General features: G+C 38.8%; 1 protein-coding gene across 1 annotated transcript; it reads right to left on the reverse strand.

Annotated features, from left to right (window-relative positions):
- Positions 1–433: 433 nt before the first annotated feature.
- On the reverse strand, positions 434–19,816 carry LOC144598869 (carboxypeptidase B2-like). Its single transcript, XM_078409397.1, has 11 exons — positions 19,678–19,816; positions 19,127–19,202; positions 16,882–17,006; positions 16,358–16,469; positions 12,017–12,118; positions 11,829–11,933; positions 7,227–7,331; positions 6,591–6,681; positions 4,547–4,749; positions 4,353–4,437; positions 434–2,219 (listed from the first exon to the last, which is right to left on the reverse strand). Exons 1-11 carry the CDS (start codon positions 19,752–19,754, stop codon positions 2,035–2,037), a joined length of 1,266 nt encoding a protein of 421 aa, XP_078265523.1. The 5' UTR covers positions 19,755–19,816; the 3' UTR covers positions 434–2,034.
- Positions 19,817–20,951: the final 1,135 nt, after the last annotated feature.

The following is a 20,951-nucleotide window of genomic DNA, read 5'->3' on the forward strand; positions in this document are numbered from 1 at the left end:
ATTTTAGACTTGATCTGACAATAAAGTATTATTGTATCGTATATTGTAAAAGCTGTAAACCATTTTACAATATAAATCTATTGTAAAAGAAAAGCTTCAAAAGAAGGTCTTTAATCATAGCTTGTACTGTGCCATTTTTGGTGCTTCAAATTGCTTTTTAATGCAATCATTGGTAATTCAAATATTGCCCATTGGCATTTGGGAAAATAGCTTGAATCCTACCATAAAATGATGGAACATTGTGGCCCCGATTTTAAAAAAAAAAATCAAAATCATTCCTGTGGAGTCTTTCTGTTTAATTTTCCCACTTCCTAATTTCAGTAAGCTCTGAGCAAACACAGTCAAATGTGCTTGCATATCATTTTTCAAGCGTAATCGTTTTCCCATTTCCTCAAATATATGAGACTGCAATACAGGGTTTCAATTCAACTGCTTTAATATTTCATGGAAGTACAGGTAGATTTTGATGAAAATCTCCAGTTGACACAAAAATAACACCTAGCATTAATTTATTATTGTGTATAAGATCTTGCAATGTTTAATGTTTCGATGGCTACTTTGTAAGTCATTGTACATTAATCCAGACAATCCAGTTTTTGTATACCTGTTGTGACTGTTGGAAGACCAATTTCCCTCCAGGGATGAATAAAGTTTGATCATATCGTAATGCATCTCCAATGTTTTAGAATGTGTTCATTTGCGGTTTTCAGACCAATATTACATGTTGGAGTCTCACATTTGTCAAATTTAAAGTAAGTTGAAAAGCCAAATGCATAGCTTTCCCCCCCTTTCAAAGTGTTAAAGCACTGCCTGTCGATGCCATGGTCAAGGCAATCATAGTTTCTCTTCGAACATTAGCCAAAAGTAGATTTACGAGATTTTTTTTTATCATTCTGTCAGAAGCATCCAAACTGACTACGAGTAATTAAAGCATTTCATCCGTGTCTTCTCACTGGTTTAACTCACAGTTGTTCTCCTGCAAAAAGTCGCTGAATAAAATTTCAGTTTCTCCTTGTGGTTCAGGCAGACCAGAAGTACTTAGGTCAGATCCACCCAAATATCTAGTACCTCAAAAAACTAATCAGTTTTCAATGAGGAAATTCATAATTAGGCCCATTTTGGCCTATGGAGGGCCTCCTAAGGGGGGTTTAGAAAAAAACAAGTGTACATCCTTATACTAAATCTAACTTGTATGTAGAGTTTCATTTTTCTAGATGTAGTTGCTGTTATGCACTGGAAGAGCACACATTCTATCTATATATTTTTAGATTTTTGCACATTTGAGAAATACTATGTCAGATTCACATGTTTTACTCATGAACAACCTGGTTCAACTTTAGCTGCTGTTAAAGAAAAAATAGAGACATGCAAAATTGTCTCAGTGAGGATCGAGCACTTCCCTTTCGTTGGACATATGACTGGATAAAACTGAGCCATAATCTGAGCCTGCTCAGTCCTCCTTAAGGCAAAGTGCGGTTAACCTAATGTGTCAATTAAATGTAAATACACTTTCCTTTCAGTTTATTTGGGACAGGAAGCTAAGGTTTTCACCTCTGAGATCTTCTCTGTTCAAGGATTTGTAAAGGAAGGCTGCCAGTTAAACTGACTATTGAATTGCTCGATGAAAATATAGTCACAACCAAATTTGCTCTGAATGAATAAAATCATTTGTAGCCAAGATCACTAATAATGAAAAATGTACAGGGCTTCATGATTAGCCTTTCGTGTATTAGACACAACTCAGTTTTTCCATGCAATGTATGTGTATATGTGTGTATATATGTATGTATATATGTGTATATGCATATATAACATTTGTAACTAAATGTGCACTTTTAGTTCTAAGTTAATCAAATTTTATGCACTAAGTTTACATCATTGTTACATTTACAAAAAAGAATAATTCAAATATTTTTAAAGATCTGCACAGTGAAATGTAAACTAACAAAATCACAGTTCATGTACATAAAAAGGCCAGAGAACATTTGCAATCAAACATTTCCATTGATGGTCATGAGCAAATATTAACTTTATTCAAATGTCTTGAATGGTGTGATGTAGGATTTTACTCAAAGCAATTCCGGCCTCAATACACGTTGGTTTAATTAGGTAAGGTGGGAGTAAAAAACCATATTTCCCAGTATCACGAAGTTCAAAAGTAAATGAATATTTAATGCCCAAGTCATAAGCCCAGTCATCCGAACAGCCACTGGATAAATCTGTAATAACGATAAGAAAGAGACTTAGAAATCTATTTTGAAAATAAAATGTTTCTTTCCAAGTCGTTACTTCTTATGAACTAGCCTTAGTAGAGGATCCTCTCACAAGTCAATAAACAGAATACAAACACGTATAGAAGTTGGGATTTTAAGTTCCAGTTGTACCACATGTTGACGAGGCCACGTTTGGAGTATTGTGTCAGTTTTGGTTACCCTGGTATATGAAGGATGTCACTAAGCTGGAAAGAGTGCGATAAAGATTTACAAGGATGTTGTCAGGACTCGAGGGCCTGAGCTATTTGGAAAGGATGGGCAAGCTAGGTATTTATTCCTTGGACCACAGAAGGCTAAGGGGTGATCTTATAGCGGTATATTTTAAAAAATGAGGAGAATAGATAAGGTGAATGCACAGAGTCAAGAACCAGTAGACATAGGGCTAGTCAAGTCTAATGAGCTTTTTGAGGAAGGAACTGAATTTGTCCACAGAGGAATGCCTCTCGAGGTAGTTCAAATGTACATTCAGAGGCAATCAGTAAGGTTGTACAATAGGACACAGCAATGAATAATACTTCATGGAACTGAAGGCAGCTAGAGATTGTCCGGGTGGTAGGCATAATTGGTGAGTACTCAAGTTATGATGTCCCACAAGCATTGTTAACCAGCAGCTAAGGAGAGTAAATTTGGAGCAGCTGTTGTTGCAGAAGTCCACGTCTTGATGTGGGAGTCCTTTAAAGTCCAGCTGATCAGAAATCAGGATCAACATGTTCCAGTAAGGAGGAGTGACAAGGTAAAGGAATCTTGGATGACCAAAGAGGTGGTAAATTTGGTCAAACACAAAGGGAAGCATATGTAAGGTTTATGAAGATTAAGTCAGATATAGCCTTTGACAAATATAAAGAAAGCTGGAATGAATTGAAGAAGGAAATTAGGAGGGCCAGAAGGGACAAGGATGATTTGCAGGGACCTGAAGGATATGGATCATGTGCAGGCAGAAGGATTAATTTAATTTGGCATCAGGTTCAGCACAGGCATGAGCTGAAAGGTCTGTTCCTGTGCGGTACTGTTCAATGAAATGTTTTGTATTTCAGATCTAAAAATTAGATTAGATTATTTTATGTTTGCAATGATGTGAAAATTTAGGTTTACTAAGTACTATTAATACAATATTAAGCTATGAAGAGGCACTGAATAACGTGAGTAGACAAAACTGATAGATGGATTTTCAATGCAGACAAATATAAGGTGGATCAAGAAAAGAGATTTGAATATTTTTTGAACAATAAAGAGAAAAGAAAAGCAGATTCAAAGACATATACAAAAGTTATTGTGATCATGATCTCTATGCGTCTCTTTCAAATTACCATATCAATAACTTTAAAAAAAAATTCTATTTGAGAAATCACTTAAACTTCTATATTCTGGTGTTCTTAAGCTAAATATTTGTAAACTCACCTTGTGACCTAGTCCTTGGAATGCTGATAATAGTTACACACATTAATATTCTAAACTATCAGATTAATTTGTCATTGGAAGCCCAGCTGTCTCCAACCAAACTAGCGCTAGAATTTGAAGTTTTGTAGGAGTAGTAGTGCATCTCCACAGAACCAAATAATAGTTTCCAGAAATATTACGATACCCAAATTTTACATCACCTGGCTTAAGGCTATCTGAGTATGTGGAAAAGAACTGAAGTATCAGAAAAAATCCTTATGGGTCAGCACAATTTGAACAAACTCCAATTATCCCTAGAGTGATTGGTAAAAGGATCAGAAGCAACATAAATAAGCATTATTTTATACAATGGACTGTAATGATAGAAGCAGACTCCGTGGTCAGTTTCAGAAGAAATGTGAATTTCTGTTATTTATTTACCCAATATTAGCATAACTGGTACAAGCCTTTATTTTGTTGCTCCTCCAAGATAATCCCTAATCAATACCTAAAGAGAGCAAATGCACGGATTAAATGTACTTAATTAGATAGCCATAAAATCAGAAGTGCAACAATGAGCTAGAAGGCCTCTTGTGTATAACTGAAATCCATTAATGCATCAAAGAGACAAATTAAACCATTAATATGAATTGTTCCACTCTATGATTTCACTAACTTTAAAAATATAAAAGCCACACTCACAGATTGTTCTTGCTGAGTTCCCATATGTGTACCTGGTCCCATACACCGACCTGAGAGCAGCAGCGGCCTTCTTTGCCAACTGATTCTAAAGAATAGAGGGAGGAAGAGATTGTAGGCATTGATTATTACTCAATGATGGCTGCTCTTTTATGTAAATATGTAAGCAATCTTGCAACATTTGAGAAATGATTTACCAATTCATTATGATGCTTTGATCTGGATATTTTGTAGGAATATGGAAACAAAATCATTTGAGAGTATGAATGTATTGAGATATAGCACTTGATGTGATCAGATCTCTGTCTAATGAAAGCAGCAACAGCTTTCACCTCTGGTTCAGACTCTGGGTATTGTCCACCATATGTTTCACTGCATGGGTTGTTTGATGCACCATGACCTGCAAAGGGACAATAACCAAAATGAACTGATAGATTGTTAAATTCCCACCAAGCCTTCAGGATAGTAAATAATGAAGCTTAATTTATTTTAAGTTCTTTCTCTAAATCCTTTACCGTTTACGGTTTTTGTACTATTGTACATCAGCAGTAGCCATCCACTTCTACCATAGTTTAATTTAGTTGCACAACCTCTCCTCATAGCTAACAGCCAGACTTAGCCAGACTTTCTGGATAGGAAATTCACACACAATGAAAATAAATCTCCATGAATGGCCATCTCTTTATTTTGAGTCTCCTGACTCTAGACACCTTAGCCGGGGGAAACATTATCATTCAGCAAGCTCTGTATCAAAAAATCTGGGGGTTATTCTATAACTGTTTCAAAGTCAAGAATGTTCAGGTCCAATCTGCTTAATCTCTCTGTTTACAACAATTTACCCTCCCCGAAAATCCCCACCCATCTCAACTTCAGAGTTGAATCTGGACTGGCACGGGTTTTGTACAAAGACCAAGTTTATTCAGTTTATGCATGCTGATCAAGCTCATTCTTCCTACATCAATACACATGGGTTTAAGCTTCAGACCTCAGACTCTGGGGCTTGTTTGTCAAAGAAACTCAAGAAAAAACGCATAAGGGAGTTTCTAGGTGCAATAATGGACTTTGGGCTCAATGATAGGAGTCATCCATTGGAAAAAAGATAATCTTGTTTAAACTTCATTCCAGGCTTCCTATGATCATCATTCCTACCATTTGCACTAATATCTGTTACTTGCTGGGCCGTAGTTTACAACCAAGCACGTACTTGGTTCTAGTGCAGGAGTGGTGTTTGAAAGAAATACAATGCAACAGTTTACATATCTCCAACCAAATGCGTTAAGTGATCTGCAGCTGCTCCCATTGTTGAGATATTCTTTCAGTTGGTGAATTGCTGGTTATGCAGAGATGGATTGCTTCCTTTTCAGATGGGAAGATCAATCTCCAATTGAAAGAATTTAGACTAGATTGTCATTCTTTTTCTCATTGTTATTTGTTCTTTATATCTATTGCTCTGGCCTGCATCAAGTGAATGGCTTCACTTACAAATGGTGATAAATGCCCCAGTGACAAATTGTCTACTTACAGTGCTGAAAGTGGCAAAATTCTTGCACAGCAGATACATACAGAATTCCTGAAGTTATTTAAGTCAGTTTCGGAAATGAACAATAATTTAGTCATAGAGTCATAGAGTCCTACAGCACAGAAAGAGGCCCTTCGGCCCATCGTGTCCACGCCGCCCGTTACCAAACACAGTCTAATTTAATCCCATTTTCCCGCATTTGGACCGTAGCCCTGAATGTTGTAGCATTTCAAGTGCCCATCCAAATGTCTCTTAAACGTTGTGAGTGTTCCCGCCTCCACCACCACCCCAGGCAGTGAGTTCCAGACTCCAACCACCCTCTGGGTGAAAAAGTTATTTCTCACATCCCCCGAAACCTCCCTCCCCTTACCCTGTATCTATGTCCCCTCGTTGTTGAACCTTCCACCAGTGGAAGAAGTTCCCCGCCATCTACCTTATCTATGCCCCTCATGATCTTGTACACCTCGATCATGTCCCCTCTCAGCCTTCTCTGCTCCAGGGAAAACAACCCCAGTCTGCTCAGTCTCTCCTCATAGCCGAGGCCCTACATCCCTGGCAGCATCCTGGTGAATCTCCTCTGCACCCTCTCCAAAGCTATCACATCCTTTCTATAATGTGGTGACCAGAATTGTTGTTAATTGCAGAGACACCTCACCCAAAGAGAAAGTTGGAATAAACATTATTGTTTAAGCCTTGTGCTTTGAAGTGTTTGAACTACTCACCACCCCAGCCTGCATCCCAGTTCCGGTTTAGGTCAGTACCTACGCACTGTCCCATTTTATGCTTGGAAAGGTTCTTCCTCCAAAAACGATTCTGCAATATTCAATGTAAAACATTGTTTTAATGTTTAATGTTTGAGATATAATAGTATCAGTATAGAAAATTCTAAGCTGTGGATTTTGTTTTAACTTTCTTTTAAATTAAGCATCTGAGGGGCAAATGGGGATTTGTTTCCAGCTGAGCAGAAGTGACAGCTAGGCACTCCCAGGGTTCTGCATTAAAAAAGGCAAAACTCTCATAGCTGAAACCTAGAAATTTAGAAGTATTAAGTTTAGTACTTTTAAACCATCTTCTCCTGAGCCAGGGCTAGCCCAATGCATTAAAAATAATTTACATAATTTGTTTATATCTTGCCCAGAAAACTTCAGAAATTCCTCTGAATCTGCTGCGTTTTCACAGTTTGAAAAGATAAGTAAGACAAGTAAATGGAACTGAAGTACAGATGAATTGTGCCAATAGCCACATGACATTATCACTTTCATTTCAGATTAACTTGCAATATCCACAAATCATGAAAATGATTATGTTAAAAAAACACTTAATTTACCCAAGACCAAATTAAATTTGAGAACTGTTACCGTTGTCCAGGTGTAATCATAGCCGTCAACATTCCACACAGGGAGGATGTATATTTCAAATGAATTTAGAATGTCGGTGATCATCTTGTCCTCTGTGTCTATAAGCTGAAATGTGAAATATTCAAAGCTTTCATTTAGAGGCACATTTACAGAACCGTTAACTATTAGTCTAAAATTAGGTCCATCTACATCCTACCGCCAGTTCACGATGTTCATACTTGATTATATTTGTAGACGGATGTGTGCTACATTTTGGATTTTAGTATTGCAATTGTAGATGCCCATTGTTACTCTGAAAATGATAAACAAGATCCCTTGAGTCATACAAAATGGTGCCAGAAAATGGCAACACTTGTGTACTACCTCGGTGTAATCTGCTATTCTTACACTCTTGTACTTAAGTATGATTGTGCTTGTGTATGGTAAGATTTTTACTGAACTGTATGCAACAAGGAATCTCACTGTACCTAGGTACATGTGACAATAAAGTACCATTGAACAATCTAACCATCACAAAAATCAATCAAATATATCGTAATAGTTATATATCATATTCTAGCAAGATCAGAGCAGACATTCAGCTGTTGAACTTTCCCTAACAATTTACAAACTGATTTTTGTTTAAATTCCAAAACATTTCATTAGAAACCTTAATGATCCCAATTTTCATGATGTCCTCAGTTGATTCTTCACCTGAAATGACTTATTCCACATTCCTGAAGCATTCTGAGGAGGCCACCTGAAAATCAGCAAATCCTCAGAATATAAAATGACCCATATCTTCATGCAGTTAGAGTAGGACAATATATAGGTGCAGACTAATATATAGTAAGTGACTTTGTGTTCTACAAGTAACAGCGATAACTACTTCCAATAAAAAAATGTTTAACTTACTGTACCTTGATATTCAGTGGCATTATCATTGCTGAGGTTCACATCAACAACATCCTGGGGGATTCCATTGAACAAAAACTCTACTGAACCAACCATATTATGGTTACAGGAGCACACTCTATCATTCCCTCTGCTCTATTGCACTTGAGTTCGACTTGATTGTATTTATGTATAGTATATCAAATCTGTTTGGATAGCATGTAAAACAGAGATTTTTACTGTACCTCGACACGTGACAATAATAAATCTAAACCTAAACCAGAGGCTAAATATCCTGTAGTGAGTGACTGAACACATTCACCCTTCAAAGCCTTTCCATCTTTTACATGTACCCCTTGGTAATGGTGGTCTTGGTGAGATCAACAACAACCAAGTTAGAGTGTCCTGCTTGTTTGAAACCAATATTTGCCACTCTGGAAATTACTGGATGCAGTGTACACTAGTAACAATATTGCTGCAGCTAGCCAAACCTTCTTCAAAAGTATCTACCAAACCCACGGCCTTGAACACTCATTAGGGTGGAGTGTGGAGGTGCAAGGAAATGTTACCACCTACAGGTGTCCTCCAAGTCGCACCATTGTGGTTTATGAATATATTGCCACTCCTTCATCCATATCATGTTTAAATTCTAGAACCCCATTCATGGATGCTGCATCAGAAGGATTGCAGCAGTTAAAGTTGCTGCCCCACCAGTATCTTGAGCAATTAATCCAGAAACAAATGTTTTCTTTACCACATCCTAAGATTAAATCAATACTCTTAGAATTAACTTTTAACATGGACTTACTAATTTTATTTTGCCGGCATATTCTAAGGTGCTACTTTCCCTGAACCAGGAAATGCCATTTATGATTTATAAAGGGCGTGTCCCAGTTATGTGATTTTTAAGGCGACTGCCGGCGACTGTCAAAGTCCTAGCAAATCAACGAAATTTTCATTTACCCTACAACAATGACCACGACAATGCCAAGTCAGGTCGATACAAGTTGCTTTTTTTGTGAAACTAATACCTGGCTAAGAGATTACATCATCTTCGGAAACATCGCAAAATTCCCTCACTTACCTGACCGTCAAAACGGTCACCTCCAATCTACCTGTCAAATGTCTTGACGGTAAATAAATTGGTTAAACAAAACTATCTTCTGGTATCTTCAAATGCCTTTTCTTAATTTAATATTATGTGCTTCTAAATGCATCTGCGACAACCTAGCAAACCTGGGGACAGCATGCGACAGTGCCCGCAATAAGCCAGCTGTCGCCGAGAAATTTATATCTGGAAATTTTTTCAGCAACGTGCCAAGATCCGCTACGATTCTTTGAAGACTCCTCACGATCATGCCCGCAACACCCCGGCGAACATTCAGCGACAGCCTAGTCGCCAGCAGTTGCCTTAAAATCGCCTAAGTGGGACAGGCCCTTAAGCCAATGTGTAAATGACACTTTAGCTCATATATCATAAAGAGTGCCACAATCTCATAACTATTATAAAGTCGCCTTAAAAATAGCAATGGCTAACCCACCCTTTCTATCGTTCACGGTGTGAGAAATCTGCAACATGCAAAGGAGGATCAATGGAAGTCAAAGTATTTAAATTTATAGTCGGAATAAGAGATATTAATGTAACAACTTTGTAACTGGATAATTGATTTCCACATTGGCAGACCTCTGATCAGTGTAGATTGGTAACTACATTTCCTCACTTCTACATTTCTACACAGGTGCTTCTCAAGGCTGCATGCTTCCTCCCTGCTCTACTCTCTTTATATCCTTGACTGTGAGGAGCTGCATTGGAGGTGCCATCTATAAATTCGCCATCGACAACATTGGTGTTGGCTGAATCATTGGTGGTGATCAGTCAGCGTACAGGAGAAAGATAGAACAACTGGATAAAAGGTGCCACATCAACAACCTATCGCTCAGCTTCATCAAGACCAAGGAACTTGGTTGACTTCAGCAAGAAGGAGTCAAGAGACTACATGGCACTTTCCTTTGGAGGGTCGGCAGTGGAGAGAGTTAGCGGTTATAGATTTCTGAGCATTAATACCTATGTCCTGGGCCCAATACATAGATGTAATCACAAAAAAGGCCAACCAGCATCTCTACTTTCTTAAAAGTTCAAAGGGATTTGGCATGTTATTTGAATATTCAAACTATGATAAAATGTATCCTGACTGGTTATATCACTGAAACACAATTGCACAGGAATGCAAGATGCTGCAGAAAGTGGTGAACTTAGCCTAGTTCACAGCCCTCCCCAGCATTCGAAGAATCTACAATGATGTTGGTCATGAAAGCAGATTCCATTATCAAGGATCCCCACCATCCAGGCCATCGAACATAGAACAATACATAAACAGTAGAGCACAGGACCAGGCTCTTTCACTCACAATGTCCATGCTGAACAATAAGCAAAAATAAATAATCCCCGCAGTTTGCATCTGATGCATATCCCTCTATTTTCTGAATATCCATGTGCCTATCTAATGGCTTCTTAAATACCCCTATCATATCTGCCTCCACTACAACACCTGTCATCAGGTTCCAGGCACCCACCACCTTCTGTAAAAAAACAAACATGCCCCTTTATTAAACTTTGCCCATCTCATCTTAAATCTATGCCCTGTCTGATTTCATCTTTACTTTCAACTATATTTACAACCTCTTTGGTCATCCAAGATTCCCTTTTCTTGCCAAATGTATATTTCTTCCTTACTTGAACATCTCAGACTTAAACTCTGATCCATTGACGTTTAAACAATTCCCACATGTTAGATGTGGACTTGCCCAATAACAACTGTATGGCGAGTCTGGAAACTTGTTCTTTGTTGAAGAAGTTTATTGCGACAGCAATATTCGATTACAAAGTTTTCTTAACAAGATTACAGACAACCATTAAAACTAACTGTTCTCTTCGAAGACGTCTCCCAACTAACTCTTTTCGGGCGCCAAAAGCGCACATGACCACGCTGTCCAATCAGCGGTGTCACTCTCTGGACCAATACCTACGGTCGCACCCACACGTGACCTTGCTGGTCAATCTGAGGGTTCGACGACTAGGACCACTCTCTATGGTCGCTACAACTGCTCCCAATTTACTCTCCCTAGCTCCTACCTAATAATGCAGTAATCTGCCTTACCGCAATTTAGTAACTTCCCCCAAAGTCCAGGCTTTTTATCCTTATTCATAACTAACTTAAAACTTATGTTGTAATCACTGTTCCCAGATGCAGCAGCAGTTCACTGTACCAATGGAAATGTGAGCAGTCTTTTTATTATGCAATTGGATCTCTATTGACATCAAATGCCTTTTTTTCTTTAAATTCGGAATCGTCCTATAATAGTTTAAATTATTCAAAGATAAATTAAGTGCAACCTGTCTAATGTTTCTATGATTTTTGCTTACCCCAGCATCACCAGTAGCAATATCCTGGATAATAATATTTTCCTAGAAACTCCAGGACAATCCCAGAGAGGTGTATTTCAAGTATTTAGGTGGGATGGGAAACCAAAGCTCAATGTATTTATTTGCTCCCATCATTTTAACTTACATAGACACAAAATGCTGGAGTAATCCAAAAATGACTCAAAACGTCACCCATTCCTTCTCTCCAGAGATGCTGCCTGTCCCACTAAGTTACTCCAGCATTTTGCGTCTATCTTCGGTTTAAACTAGCATCTGCAGTTTCTTCCTACCACATTTTAACTTACATGTTGCACAAGCCACTGACAGAATGCGGGTGATATCCATTCTCGTGCATGAATACCACAGTCGATCCACAATGCACCCTTTGGTTGGTCAACACCTTTGAATATCTGAGGGGTGAGAAAGTTGTACGGGATGAAGATATGGTCATTCTTGAAAGAGGAAAATATTCACAAATATAATACGGTTGTACCTTTAAGACATAAATTAGACGCTTCTCAGCTGATGGCCCGATAAGTATTTTTTGAATGTAGGGTGGATATGCACTGGTAATTTGTGACATCCATAAATAAATCTGTGAATAATAGCATAATATCAAATAATATAATTCATATTACAAAGACGGTCATATGGATTTTTTACATTACAACTATCATGTTCAGGGGTGACCTTTGTCTCCTGTATGTGTCAGGAATATTCATCATTTCCACTGACATGTGGGTGTTCATTGAAAATGGATAATTTGAGCTAAATTTGCTTATAATGTTCACGTCTCAGTTGGGCATGCTTTTGTGTGAGCCAGCAGGTTGTACGGTTTAAGTCCTAGTCCAGAATTTGAACATCTTACCAATAAAATGTAATGTAAGAGAAGTTATGATCAAACTGTGGTCACCAAAATATAAGGAGAACAATCAAGCACTGAGCAAATTGCAGAAAAGAACCATGCGTCTGACCCTATTAGAGTAAAGACGAGAGAGGATGAGGCTCTCCCGCCTTAAAGATTCATTTTTATAATTTTACAAATATGGAAATATTGAATCCAGTTTAGACAGTGCAGAAGAAAGATACAAGCTGCTGGAGTATCTCAGTGGGTCAGGCAGCATCTCTGGGGAAAAAAGATGGGTGACGTTTCAGGTCGGGACCTTTCAAAGTAATAAAGGTGAAAACGTTTGAAGATAAAAAGAAACTGTGGAATGTAAGATTTTTTTTGATAAATAAATTGAAAAACAATTGTAGAAAAAGTGTCTAGTTGTATCCCTAAAGGATGAGTGTGAAATTCATAAAAGAAACATCTCAGCTGCCCAATTGTACTGCTGCACTTTTAATCTATATTAAGAAAGAATGACTGAAAGGGAGACTGAGAATGTGGGATCTTGCATGAAAATGGAAAAGGCACAGGACTACCCTTCATCAAAATGAATAAAAGCGCAGACTCAGGGTCCTTGGGGCATACTCCTCTTATTTTCTTATAGGAAACCCAGCCAAATCATTCAGACTAACTATACTCAGTAGATACAACTCCTCCTTTGAATTAGCCTCCAACTGTTAAACCTAAAACTAATTTACAGGATCAGTTGGAGCCCAAATGCTCTATCTGTCCAGATCAGTCCTCTGGCAGATTTTGCTGTTCAGAATGTTCCCTGGCAGAAGGTATATATACTTCTGGGATGGGTTGTATGAAAAGGCTGTCAAATTTCACTGTCAGTGTTTCAGTGTCCATTGCCATCTGACAATGTAGTAATACCATAATCCAAACACAATCCACTATCCTTCAGCAAATCCTGGAGAGCTGTTAAAGAAAACCACAAATTTTAATCAAAAAAGCAGTAATTGTGGTTAAACAGTCACCTTCAAGTTAATTGCTGTTTCTGGTGATTTACTATTTAAATATTTTGGAATAACTTTTCTGTTGTTGTGTTCTCGGTATTATCGCTCCTTCTCTGACTGTTTTCCCCTCAAGTGAATTCAAATTTAGTGAATTTATATTAAAGCAGTTGCTTTAGGTCCAGTAACCAGAAATCACTTTTTTTGTTTATTTGTCTATGCATAATTGACAACACCTGTATAATTTACTTGTTAAAATAATACAGCAAATTTATGCTACAGAATGAGTAACATTTGAATGATTTCACCTAAAACCACTTTGCATCACTGGCCCTTCCATTTCCTTTCCCCATCAGCTCTTTAATATGAACATTTGTAATAGTGTAAAGTAGAGTCATAGAGTTATACAGCATGGAAACAGTTCTTTGGCCCAGCTTACCCATGCCGACCAAGAAGTCAGTTTGAGCCAGTCCCATTAACCTGTGTTTAGCCTCTATCCCTCTAAATCTTTTTCTCCATGTCCCTGTCAAAATGTCTTTTAAACTAACAAATAGACCCACTACTATGGCTTTCTCTGGGAGCTCATTTCATATACTCCCCACCTCTTTATGGAAACTGCTGCATAGAACAAATGTGTCCGACGTGGACTCAGTGGGCTGAAGGGCCTGTTTCCACCATGTATCTCTAAACTAAGCTCCCCTTGGGTCTATTTTAAATCTTTCCCCACTCAACATAAATCTATGCCCTCTGGTTTTAAACTCCCCTACCATATATATGCTCTCTGGTTTTAGACTCCCCTCCCCTGGGAAAAAGACTGTGACCATCCACTTTATCTATGCCCCTCATGGTTTTATGTGCTTCGATAAGGTCACTCCTCAATTTCCTATGCTTTGGAAAAATAGTCCCTGTCTATCCTGACCGACGAAAGCAAGCATGCCAAACATCTTCACCATCTTGTCAGCCTGTGTTGCCATTTTCAGGGAACAATGTACCTGTAGCCCCAGGTCTCTGCTCTACAACACTCTTTAGGGTTCTATCATTTACTATTTAAGTCCTGCCCTGGTTTAACTTACAAAAATGCAACATCTTGCACATCTCTAAGTTAAATCCCATCTGTCATTCCTTGGCGCATTTCCCAGTTCATCTAGATCTTGTTGTATTTTTTGATAATCCTCTTCACTGTTTACGGCATCACCAAGGAAATATTTCCATGTCAGGATGGTGCGTGACTAGGAGGGGAACATGTAGCTGTTGGTTTTCCTATATGCTTGTTGAGTCCAGATGGTAGATGTTGTGGAAACGGTCAGAAGAAGGGTCTCGACCTGAAATGTCACCTCAGCTGCCTGACCCACTGAGTTACTCCAGCACTTTTTTTATCCTTTTGGTAGATGTTGTGGATTTGGGACATTTTGTTTAAGTCCTAGAGATACAGTGTCACAACAATGTCCTTTGGCCCACTAGCCACACTCAACCAGCGAACACCGGTACACCAGTTCTTTCCTACACACAAGGGACAGTTTACAGAAGCCAATCAACCTACAAACCTGCATATGTTTGGAATGTGAGAAGAAACTGGAGCTGCCGGAGAAAGCCCATGTGGTCACAGAGAGAACATATATAAAAATTCTGTACCAACAGCGCCCATAGTCAGGATCGAAACCGGGTCTCTGGTGCGGTAAGGTAGCAACTCTACCGCTGCCCCACTGTGCCACTGTTGGAGTAGCCTTGGCAAGTTACTGCCCTGCATTTGACCATTTGACCAGTGATCATTTTGTAGGCACAGTATTTCTGTGGTTGATCTGGTTGAGTTTCTAGCCAATGTTGATGATGAGGGACCCAACAACTGTAATACCATTGAATCTCCTGGGTAACTATTCAGACAATTTAATGGCATATTTATTACTTGCCACTTAGCGGCTTCTTACTACATTATGGAATTTCTGACATTAAATCTCCACCAGAGATAAAACATGCATACATTCAAGAGTATCTATAATAATAAAATAGATTTGCACCACCATGTAACAGTGGCAAGGGTATATTTTTAGGTTTTGAACTTTGTGCATTTACTAAGTCTCTCTCCAACCTCGAAAGGTAACTACACTGTCTTTAGGACGTGAGGTGAGGCAAAATCTCCACATGGCAATTATGCAATTCCCAATCTCTGGATCATCATAAATAAGCAAGTCGAGCAAGTAATATCATTAAAAAAACAAAATGGTAGTGAATAAATGAGACCAAATTCCTTAAATTAATACGCCTGAGATATGGTTTTAATGGACAATTGTCTCTGTTGATTTCCGTTACAAATATGAAGCTTTCTTGTTTTCAATGACTTGTGGTATCATCTTCAAATTTTAAAATACTGCATAATTTAAATTTATCTTTCTGGTGATAAGCTGAGGTTCATTTGTAAATCCGTGCAAAGAAATATTTGTTACACTTAACCAGTTAGGCTAATGGCATTTGTAGTTTTTGTCTCCTGCTCCCTATCAAACCAGCTTTTACAGTTCGATACAATTTTCTGCATTTTATGAAATGCCTTCCGAAGCCTATCGAGGCAATTCCATGGACACTACCCTACCCATCAAGCTAGTGACTCAAAAATCTCAGCTGTATTAGTGAGACCTAGTCCTGTCTTCATAGCTCCATGTTGATTCTTTGATCAACTTATGCTTGAGGATGTGCTCAAAATGATGATAGACTGCAATAACATCCTCAAACATTACATTTTAATCACCAGCTTTCTCCCTCCCTTTCATTCTAAATGGTGGCGTAATATTTGCCAATTCCCAAATCAATGTCAAATTCCTGATTCCAGAGAGCTTTGGACTATTATGATCAAAATATTTGCTTTCTCCTATTTCCTTCTACATTCTGGGATGTAAGCCAAGATTATTTTAATAAAAATATACTTAATATGTCTACATCTCGGATAAACAATTTATTTCACAAGAGCTTCAAATAAAAGTTTTTAAGAAGTCCTTACCTCTTGCAATGTATGATATTGTTCATGATAAGAAGCGAAGCCACGGGGTTGAAATACCTGATTAGTTTGTTTTTGCATTTGTATGAGCTTCTGAACATCCTCGATCATTGTGCTGAAAATAACACACATGCAAACATTGTGGACATGCAAACTCACTGAAAAGTCAGTGATTAGTCAAACAAAATTATTTAAGAAACACAGGACGGACCAATCGAGCTTCAGAGGCCAGCAATGCTGTTAAAGCTCCCCTCATGGTGCAGTTGGCAAGGGTGGTATCACTTGGAGTGCTATAACTGGAACTCATCACCTTTTGGGTGAGACAGAGTTCCCACTCCTGACTGCTTTACGGTGAACCCAACTGGAAGTTGTGCATTTGTGGATGGTAGGAGAGTTAAGAAAGGGCACTTGATTGCCAGATCTCACCATAAAGCTCACTCCTAAAGAGCTGCACAATATGAGTGCTTTGCAACAGACCCTTATCCATAACACTTGCATCATTAATTCGTTAAAAATATTTGACATACCTGTGTGTAATATTTCCTGTAGAAAGCTGAGTTTTTACCTCTTCGATATTAGTTGCATTGATATAAAGGTGGATTTCTTTGTTGATTCCAATAGCATCAATTGAGCTTGGTTGCCACAGAACTGCCTATGGACAAGGCCAGCTTCTTATTAATATGTTCAAATGTGCCATAACCAGCCTTAACTTCAGATAAAATCGACCAAAACCTGAGCTGGATCAGTCATGTGGTATGGCTACGAGGGGATCAGTTACAGATTATGAGTTCCTCACCACGTTCCTCACGCCACAAGGCCTTTCCATCATTTACTTAATATTTTTGTTTACTTTGAATTCTCAATGATGCTCAGGAAGATTAACACCATGTACAAGCGATGAACTGAGCTTAGAATTGGGACACAGGCGCAAAACATAAAACAGATGGGTAAGGTTAAAGAGAAGAGTACAAAGATAGGCTATCCAGTTACGAGGTACTATTGTAGAATTAAAGGGTAGTCAGCTTCTGAAAATTGTAATAGAAATGATGTCCATGGCAGAAAAACTTAAATGGCCTCCAGCGAACTTGATCTTCCCAGACAGGACGATCTCCATGAAAGATGACAGAGTGCTGGAGTAGCTCAGTGGGTCAGGCAGCATCTTCAGAGAACATGGATAAGTGATATTTTGGGATGTGATGTTTTGGGTCGGGACCCGTCTTCAGACTGATTTGGGGGGGGGGGGGGGGAGAACACTGAAAGGGGGGGGGGGGGGGCATATAGGTTGATACAGGTGAGGTAGCTTATTTGATAGACAGATGGTTAGACAAGGCCAAAGGTGAAAAGACAGAAGGTGAAACGAGACAAAACAATTGAAGAGTTGTGAATTGTGAAGCTAGAGAAGGGTAGACAAGGGAATGTTGGTGGAGTGGAAGGGAGAGGGAAGAAAAAGATGCAAGTCCAGGTGGTGCACAGGGGAGGGGAAGGGGAGGAGGGAGGGGGAGGTGAAGAAGGATGCGGTGGTTTTATGGGAGAAGAAATGTGAGGGGGGGGGGGGGTTATGTAGTTACCTAATATTGGAGAATTCAATGTTCAGATGGTTGGACTGTAAACTACCCAAGTGGAATATGAGATGTTGTTCTTCCAGTTTGCAGTGAAATGAAGGAGGCCCTGGCAGAAAGATTAGTATGGGAATGGGAAGAAGAATTAAAATGGATAGCAACTGGTGCAGACTAAACATAAGCGTTCGGCCAAATTGGTAGCCCAGTCTACGCTTGGACTCGCTAATGTACAGGAGGCCAAATTGTGAACACTGGATGCAGTAGATGCAGTTAGACGGGTGCACATGAACCATTGTCTCACCTGGAAGGACTGCTGGGTCCTTGGATGGAGGTGAGGGAGGAGGTATAGGGACAGATGTTACATCCCCTGCGATGCAGGGAAAAGGACCAGAGGAGATGGTACTTTGGGTGGGAAGTGTTGAGCTAACCAAGGAGTTGCAGTGGAAGTGGTCTCTGCGTAAGGGGGAAAGGGACAAGGATGGGAAGATGTAACTGGTGGTGGGATCACATTGGAGGTGACAGAAATGACGGAGGATGATGTGTTGGATGCGGAGGCTGGTGGGGTGAAAGGTGAGGACCAGGAGAACTCTATCCTTGTTCCATCTGAGGTGAGAGGGAGCGAGAACAGAACTCCTTGAAAACCAGGACAGGAGTTTGCTGCTAATCTAAAGGTTCAGGGAATGAAAACAAAAACTGTTAAGAGCAAAGAATGTGTAAAGAAAGGAACTATTTAGTGATTTTCATGTCATTGGGTTGCCTCAAAGCACTTCATAGCAAATTATTTTAGGTGTATTCTTTGTTAAAATAGGAAAGGTTGTGACCAATTTACACACCAGATCGGACGAAAAAAAATATTTTAAAAGACACAAGATGTTGGGGTAACTCAGCGGGTCAGGAGGCATCTTTGTAGAATATGAATAGGTGACATTTTGGATCAGGACCCTTCTTCCATCGTCACCCATCCATGTCTTCCAGAGATGCTGCCTGACCTGCTGAGTTACTCCAGCACTTTGTCTTTTATTTTATAAACCAGCATCTGCATTTCCTGTGTCTACATACAGAAAGTAACATTATGAATCACGATGATTGCATGCTCCTTAAATATGTTATGGAGTTTTAAAGTAAATTGTAAACATATTCAAATTATTTAATGAAAAGCCATAGTAATATAAAACATTGACAAGTGTTTTAAAACAGTGGAATTAGCTTTTACCTTATATTGGTTGGATATTTTTTTGATAACTTGAATCTCTTCTTCTGACTTTGGCTCAATAGACAAAACCTGATCTCTAAACAAGATCAAAAACCAAAAAAAAAGGAATGTTTTGAAGATAATATTAATTATTTTCAAATGGACAATTGCACGATAAATATTGATCAACTGTTAGAAAGATTTATTTAATCCCCATCAACAATTTATGTTGATTGTAAGTGAAATAAGATAGATTGATGCAAAACATTCAAATTTCTGTTGTGAAAGAGAAATAAATAAAATCAAGGCACAGCTTTGTAACTGCCATTCCAAAGGTCAAGAGGCAAGAATTTTATATTGTCATATGTCCCAAAACAAAACAATGAAACTCTTACTTGCCACAGCACAACAGATATGTACTCAGTACATAAAATAAACAACAACAAAAAGTTCAATATATAATAAAAGAAACAATATAGAGAAAACTGTTCCAATTTAATTAATTGCTGTTGTTGCCAAAAAGTAATGGCAGATCATACTGACAATTTGAAGTTTGAGACTCACACACTTACCTTGTTGGTGAAGATGCAACTTCTTCAATTGTAAAGGTATATATTAAATAAGTAAAAGCTAAAGTATAATATGCCATCTTGGGCAGCACTAGAAATATGCAATGCAGAAAGGTTTTGCGTCCTGTCACATAGCCTGGACTATTGACTTATGGGACTCACTGTATTTGCACTTTAGTTAAACTTTATACCTGTGGGAATCCAGTTTACAAACAAGGTTGTTGCCAGCACCGGTCAGGGAACAGATCCGAGTTGTGAGTAGATGGGAGGTGGATGAGAGTTCAAGTGTGACTAGATTAGATCCCCTTTCCTCCTGCTTTATTTAAAGTGTCATTTTGCAACCCAAAACAATTCATCTGTAATCCCATGCAGCTAATTTAAAAACAATTAAACAAAGCCAGACCAATTGCAGATCAGAAACCTGTATTACATTTGCACTGCTCTGGGGTTTAAATTTCAAAATAAATTGTAGTCTTTGCCAAATGGTGGGGAAGTGAAGAGTTTCAGAGTGTGAAGACTGCTAAGTTGTGATAACGGCTAATGTTGGCAAAACGTTTTGTAATTTATTTTCTCATTTTCAGTGTAGGCAGGCATGGATAACTTAATTCTATTACTCCCCTTTCCTGCATTAATTGTTTTCTATCATTCTTAATCTTGTTCTATTTTCCCTTGTTATGCTCCCCTCTGCTGTCATTTTATTTTCCCAGGTCCTATTCTCAGTCCCTCAAAATTAGGTTTCCTTCAATTTACTACTCTGATTTTTGTCAGTTTATTTCCTTATTAATTGTTATCCTAAATCTTATCATGGCCATTGCCCAAATATTTATTGAAAGGTACAGCTGACCTTCCGGCACCCATTCACACTAATTCTATGTTACCACTCCCCATACACTGTGGGCAATTTACAGAGGCCATTTAACCTACTAAGCCACACGTCTTTGGGATGTGGGAGGAAACCGGAGCGCCTGAACGAAACCCATGTAGTCACAGGGAGGACAGACAAACTCCACGCATACAGCACCCAAGGTCAAGATCGAGTGTGGGTCTCCGGAGCTGTGTGCCAGTGGCTCTACCAGCTGCCCCACATTGGGACCCATGGTGTCAGACATGTGAACAACATACCTGCTGAACATAGATGACTGAAGTGGTCTTGTGATAATATTCATGGGCTTCAAATGTTTTCTGATACTATCTTCAGCAGGTCTTCAGAGTGTATAGATATCACTGTTTTGGAGGCACTTTCAGAGTAGTTTTAACGGGTAACTGCATAGGAGGTC

This window comes from Rhinoraja longicauda, chromosome 12 (genome assembly GCF_053455715.1).
Source record: "Rhinoraja longicauda isolate Sanriku21f chromosome 12, sRhiLon1.1, whole genome shotgun sequence".
Taxonomy (NCBI): Eukaryota; Metazoa; Chordata; class Chondrichthyes; order Rajiformes; family Arhynchobatidae; genus Rhinoraja; species Rhinoraja longicauda.

Coding starts and splice junctions, on each gene's coding strand:
- LOC144598869 (XM_078409397.1), bottom strand. CDS start 19,754: ATGGCATATTATACTTTAGCTTTTACTTATTTAATATATACCTTTACA. Junction 19,203..19,677: donor GTTGCATCTTCACCAACAAG/GTAAGTGTGTGA, acceptor GATCTTGTTTAG/AGATCAGGTTTTGTCTATTG. Junction 4,438..4,546: donor CAAAGCATCATAATGAATTG/GTAAATCATTTC, acceptor TCTATTCTTTAG/AATCAGTTGGCAAAGAAGGC.